General features: G+C 34.4%; 1 protein-coding gene across 1 annotated transcript in view; it reads left to right on the forward strand.

The window, feature by feature from the left end:
* The window catches only part of MRPS35 (mitochondrial ribosomal protein S35), a 24525-nt gene extending 17890 nt beyond the window's left edge, over nt 1-6635 (forward strand). Inside the window, exon 8 of the mRNA XM_086758218.1 lies at nt 6123-6635. Coding sequence (XP_086614344.1) covers nt 6123-6401 — 279 coding nt within the window. The 3' untranslated portion in view covers nt 6402-6635. The remainder of the gene's footprint in view (nt 1-6122) is intronic.
* Nucleotides 6636-6984: the final 349 nt, after the last annotated feature.

Consider the following 6984-nt stretch of genomic DNA (forward strand, 5'->3'; position numbering starts at 1 on the left):
TACAAAAAGGTGCTGCAATTTTTCTTGCTCCAGTTTCACATGATTTTCACATACACAAGTGCAAGATGATGGAGAGTGGAAGATATTCTGCATTACACAGCTCATATCTTGAAAGATTAGTGAAAAGTTGCCCTTGTATTTTCTATTCTCCAGTGTGTTTCTTAAAGTAAAAGTTCTAATCTGACATACTACGAATAACAGTAGAGTAATGCTGCACACACTTTTGAACTCTCTCTTACTTTTCCTAGTGGTGTAGTTACAGGAGTCTGATAAAAAAAGATTCAAGAATTAAAAAGAACACTAAGGAAGAAGGAATACAGAAGTAGGTATAAGTAGAAAGTGGCTACTGAAGATGTACAATAATAGCCAAAGGGTCTTCTGGGTGCATTTCTCTGCATTGTGCTTGCATTGTAGATGTTAATAGAACTTGAAAAGAAATGACAGGTAAGTTGAAGCAGGAGGATGAGGGAAGGAAAAAAACTGAAGAATGGACAAAGTGACATTAGAGGCTTAACTAAAATTCATATATGAATCCCAAAGCTGTGTAGTTTGAATGAATTGGAGGAAAGTGTCTAGCATTGCTTTTGCATTCCTTTTTAAGTAGAGCATTCAACTGCAAGGCATTGATTGGGTGGGAAATCTGTGTATGCATGTAGCTGAATTTGTATTTTTACATACATTGGTAAAAATACATGTAACTAGTGATAATCTTAAAATCCACTGTATAACTTTTCTCTAGACTTCAGTTAGCACTTAAATTGTATTGTTTTTTTTAACTACAGTCATTTTCAGTCATTACAGGTAAGCATAGTTTTATCACTTCAGGTTGTGCCAGTAGAACTTAGTAGAATTTTGTAGTTTTCGTAGTAGGAGTTTACCTTGTAATTCAGCCTAAAATATGTGAAGGATATGAGCCAACCTTTGAAACTTAAGCAGGTCTCTGACTACTTAGATTTCAAAAGTGTATTTTAGCTTTATGTTCGAACACTCAAGATGTTATGACACGTAGGTTGTAGGATTAAAATGGGAGGTGGAGGGAGACACTCTTTAAGTCTTGTTGAAACTCTCTCTCTGGGCAGAAAAAAAAATTCAAGATTAATTGAACTGAAAAGGAGGGCAATAGCCCAGTGATCAGAGCATGTACTTGGGAGAGAGAGATTTAGATCTCTGGGCACCATTTAGTGTAACTGAAAAGTGCTTAGTGTTAAGCTCCTGACTGAGGTCTTAGAATAATGAAGTGTGATATAATTGTGCCCTTCCTACAATAGTCTTCTTTCTCAGTATGTCATTATATATGGTTTAAGTAACACAAGCGGAGCCTGAAGTAAGGGTGATCTCTAAATGCTGTAATATAGACTTGTTTTGAAGTATGTATTACGTTCCATTGTGCGTTCACCAGTGCTCAAAATTGAACAACTTGAAAGAGTCTTCATCATTAGTGTGAGTCAGAAAAGATAAAGCTAAATGGCATAGTAGATATTAAATTTTATAACTTTCTATGAAGATCTGAATTCAAACATTTAAACTCAAAGAAAAGAGTGTTGCTGATAAGATACGTGTATTGCAGTGAAAGGAGGTTTAACTTTTTTGTATGTCTTGCTTGGAACCACAACGGATGAACATTCAAGCAAAAGGTTGAATTAAAAATTGCCTTTGTACTATTTCAGACTGGACTAGGCTTTTTGCAATACCTTGTGTTTAAGCCCCATATTTCTAGCTGTTGGAGAAACAAGGCTCCTTTTTTATGCATAAATATTATTTTTACAGCTGTTTAATTTTTAGTCTAAATGTTGGAGTGAAAAGAAGTCATATGGGACATAGATATGAACAGAAAATCTTCAAAGATTTGAACCTTTAATATCACTGATCTTTCCTGGTGAGATCAGAATCTTATCTGATCAGCATTCAGAAAACAAACTGAGTTAGATAAATAACTTTCAAATGACCCTTTCAGAAGCCTGGATTTTCCAGACAATACATGCAGCTACTTCAGCCCAGAGAAATTAGATGTTTGTCTCATTTTTGAAAGAGGAGATCTAAATGATGGTGACTGCTGAGTGACAGAAACAGAGATTAAGCCCATATTATTAAGAATGAGAGCACTTCTTACATCCAGTATAACTTTTTGAGGCAAAATTTGGTTTTTCTTCTCTACTTGTTCTCCTTTTCTGCTTTACATTTGTACTTTACTGGAACGTTTAGTCCTCACAGTCTTTCTCCTGATTTTTTTTTTCTTGATGCTTTAGAGGTCTTATCTGCCCAGTGCCATTGTTGTGTCCTAGAAAATAACATGCTGGTTATTCAGAATAATGTACTTTAATCTATTCTGCACCACCAAGCAATTAAAATTTTATATCCAGTCTTATCAGAAACAAATATGTTTTGCCTATTTACAAATTTATGTTGCTATTTCTTTTTAAGTTGCTAACTAAATGGTACAGTTCAAAGGTATAATATATCCAAAGAGATAAGTATGTAATTGTTTTGACAACTCCTCTTTGGCTGGAAGGTACTCAATAATTTGGAAAATGCTAGCATAGCTGTCACTTACTACCTGAAAATCTATAATTATTGTACCACACAGAATACCTTTATATCAGTACAGTACTAGGAAATAGGTATATTTATTCCAGACTATACAGAGTTTGAAGCTTGACTTGCAACTTAAAGAACTTCCTTCCCTTCAAAAAAAAATCCCACTGAAATACTTGGTCTTTGCTAAACGGGATTTAATTTTTAACTGTTCAAACCATTGGCAAGTAAATTGACTAATGTGAATCATGTTTTTAATTACCTTGATGATTTTTTGCGAGTCACTTACAAATTTTAGCTAGAATGTCTTCCCTAAAAGAAACACCAGGGAACTGATAATTTTGCTGTCACAGCAATATGGAAGATTAGAATTATGGAACTTAAACTGGCAGAAAAAAAAATAAGAAATTATAATGAAATGCCTGCTTAAGTGATAAAAAATGCTTTCCTTTCTTCTACACTTAAAGGTACAATATATATTGAAGCTTTTGTTAATGATTTCTATGTAAAAAGCAATTTCATTGGGCCAGAGAAGTACTTTTAGTATTGATACCGTGTCAGCACTTCAGATTAAGCACTGTGAAGGCTTGTCAACCTCCCAAAATACTGGCTTAAATGGTAGCATAAAATATTTGCTTAGAAACAAATCCTTATTCTGTTTATGACATTTAAAAAATAATTCTTTGTATTTGCATTAGGAGGTGCCTCTTCTTTAGTAATAGGCTTATATCATTTGACTTTATATGAGAAGTTTTCTGGTTGTTTGGGTGTTTTTGGTTTTTTTGTTTTTGCTTTTTTACACAATTCTTTTTGGACGGTGGACGTTTTTGTAAGAGAAACAGTTGAAATTGTCAGCTGAGTGCATCTTCAACCAGGCAGGTTAATACTCAGTGAGATTCTGTCTTATGTGTGACAGAGTGAAGCAGTCATTTTCAGTGAACTCATTGAAGAAATAACATACCTTCTTGATTTTAACCTTGTTCATTAAGTGAGGATTCTGGAAAAATGTTACACAATGCCACACTTGTATTCCAGTTTTCACAGTTTTCTTATTTGTAAGACTCTTACTGAGGTGTTTACTAACACTTTAAATTTGCAGAGGACAAAAATAATCAACTAAGAAAACTCTGAGTGAAGAAAACCTCATTCTTTCATTAATTTTCTTCATAATACTTTAAACTGAGACTATAAGGCTTTCAACTTTTCCACTATTCAGAATTCTTGGGTGCTTATCTACCTAGAGTACTTTTTCAGATGAAAATATAATTCCAGGTTCACTTCTTCTCTTGCAATAAATCTGGTTGGAAAGGAGGTATTTTAAGTTTCACTCAATACAGTTAGTTTGCAAAAATCTGGTTTCTATTCAGTTTCCTGTTTGTGATGTATGTCTGGACCTGCGTACAGTAGGATAATTTTTCATTTTGAGGCATGGCCACCAACATTGCAGCAATAGATACTGGCTCCTTGTAGCCAGGCTGAGGAATGGATTTTGAAATCTCCCTCTACTGTCAAATACCTTCTTGCCTCTCCCTCCCCAAAAGTCAGATTTTATTTTAAAATCCATTTTGACACACTGTTCTGCTGGGAAGGCTTCCAAGAAAGAAATACTTAACAGTTTCTTTGCCCCACTTCAAAGTCTTTTTGCTCTGTATTGCTCAAAAGAGACAGGGAAATCTTGATCTGTTTATCAGTGTGCATCTCCAAAATCCTGTAAGTTAATGTGTACTGTCCTGAAGAGATAAAAGTAATAACTAATTAGTTCTTGTTGTCTCTGCTGTGACTTAAAGGTGTTTAAAACCCTCACAGTGATCTTTTGTTTGAACTTCAAACAGGAATTTGGTCCAGGGAGTGACCAAGGGTGATATTTCCTTACTCTCGAGAAATCCTATCCCTGTGAGAGAAGCATTTGCTTTAAAATTCTTCAGGAGTTAGGAGGGAAAAAAAAGTCTTGGATAGCCATTATGCAGATAAACAAGGGATATGTAAAACAAGATGATGTCATTAATTTAAAACTATATAAATCTCCACATTGAATTGCAGTATTTTTCAAATATACAAGGAATACTTTACTATATCCACTTGTTCCACTACTGTTTTAGCAATATAGGCTACAGTATGTCCTTTCTTCCCCCTCTCTAGAAATTGAATGAGGTTCTTTTACTTCTGTGTTTCACTGTGCCTAGGTTTTAGTGTCAGTCATATGACCCTTTTAGCAATGTTAATCACTGTTTCTGACTAAACATTTGGACTCGGGGATTTAAAAGACAAGGGATTCCATTTTCCAGGTGCAGGATGCAGCATTTGTTAAAGTATTTTTAAATTTAGATATATGGACCCAAGCATACAGATTTGTAGGAGGGAAAAAAAAATCTTGGGTCTTAATTAAAGACTATTAAATATTGTGGTTCGACTGCAGCAGCCTTGTTGACTAGAAGACAGAATACTTTGATAAGCAGATGAAAAACCAACAACACACAACCCCCAGAAAAACCCTTCCAAGAACTCGAAACAGAAAAAGCCCCAGCCCTCTCATAATTGCCAGGTTTCTACATAGCTAAAAGTTTGCTGAAGAGCCTTTTCTAGCAAGGGTTTTTTTAAAAAAAAAAACTACTATAACATTTTTTTAACTTACTGCCAGAGAAGTACTGAATAATTATAAATATACAAATAAATAATTATAAATTATATCATTATATAATTATAAATATACAAATAAATGTACAATCTACAGTATATAAAAATACAAATATAGCTACAAAGCATGCATAATTACAGAAGTACAGTAAAATTTAAATATACAAAAATAGCAGGTTATAACATTCAAAATAGTCCTTAAACAGCCGGTGAAGCTAGAGGAAGGCCTGCTGAATCAGAGAAATGTTCAAAGACAAAATTTATAAAGAACAACTGCAGCAGCCGAGTATTTACAGGCACTGGGATGATGTCTTCTGCCTGTGTTCAACTTTTGATCCTGTCTAACCTTCAGCACCAATTAGGTAAAAATTAGCACCTTGTGGATGGAAATTCTTTTGGGGAGCAATTTGTTTTACAGGAAGAGGAAATTGATTAATTGGTGGTGCTTTTCCTTATAAGTCAGAACTAAAATTTCCCAAATGGTGAAGGATTGCTGTCTCTCATCATAAATTACTTGCTATGAGCTGTCTCATTTTGTGTCTTATACCCAATGTAAACATACCAAAATCATATGCTAGGGACATAATAGCTAGGTGGATACTTCCAAAGCTTATGCATTTAGGGTTATTTAAAATTATTACTTTTACAAAGTTTTTTGTTATTCATTATGTATAGTCCATAAGCTTTTATTCCTCCTTATGTATTATATCTGCCAGATACATAAAGAACTTGATAAGTGAGAGAAAATCAATCTACACAGAAAAATTATGGCATACAGGCACCTTTTAAACTCTGTTTGAGGCTTGAGTTACAAGCTTTGTACTTTAGAGGAAGGGAAGTATCTTCCACAACAAAAGTAATTTTTAAAGTTAATCAGTATGAAGGATAAGTTTCTTTCAACTATTGTAGCTCTGTTTCAGTCTTGAGTAGTTAAGACAATGTATATTTTCTTTCAGAAAACTGAGACGTGGGAGAGCGAGAAGACTGAGGAAGACATGGAGGAGTATATATGGGAAAATAGTTGCTCTCAGAAAAATGCCTTGGATACCCTACTTCGAATAAAAGCTTCAGAGAATGTCAGTAATGTAACTAAGGAGGAGCTTCTTGCATCTGAAGTAGTTCAGAATTACAGAAACTCTGTAATTGCACTTAAAAATGAAGGTGAAACAGAAAATAACATGTCTCGGTATAAGGAATCCGTGAAGAAACTATTGAATATACAAGCAGTGCCATGAGAGTAGACTCTGCAGGTACATCTGATTATTACAGAAATATTAAACCACTATGTTAATATTTCTATATGATATGGATATATAATTCAGAACTTTAATTAAAAGTATGAAACTTGATGCTGAGTTAATTTCAATAGTAATCAGATTTTTCTTTACCGATAGATTTTTTTTTTCTTGTAAACGTAATTATCCTGTATATGAAACTTGTTCTTTGAATAAAATATGTTTTGAGTCATACTGGTGTCTTGAACGTTCTATTCTGTGCTTTGTTAGCTTGGAAGATCCTGGTTCAGTTCTCTGCTTAAAGTTAAGACCTCTAAACTTTCGAAGTGCTTTTCAAATGTCACTTATTTTTCTCTATCTGTACTCCCTGTCTGTAAAATAAATATAATTTTGGCTAAGCTTTGGAGCCCCCAGCATTTGTCTCCCTCCCTTTGGAGGGAGTCCAGAGGATGGCAGTGAAGATGATCTGAGGGCTGGAGCACCTTTCTGATGATGACAGGCTGAGAGAGTTGGGACTGTTCAGCCTAGAGAAGAGAAGGCTCTGGGGAAACCTTGTAGCAGCCTTCCAGTACCTAAAGGGGAC

This window comes from Chlamydotis macqueenii, chromosome 1, assembly GCF_036417535.1.
Source record: "Chlamydotis macqueenii isolate bChlMac1 chromosome 1, bChlMac1.mat, whole genome shotgun sequence".
NCBI classification, from domain to species: Eukaryota; Metazoa; Chordata; class Aves; order Otidiformes; family Otididae; genus Chlamydotis; species Chlamydotis macqueenii.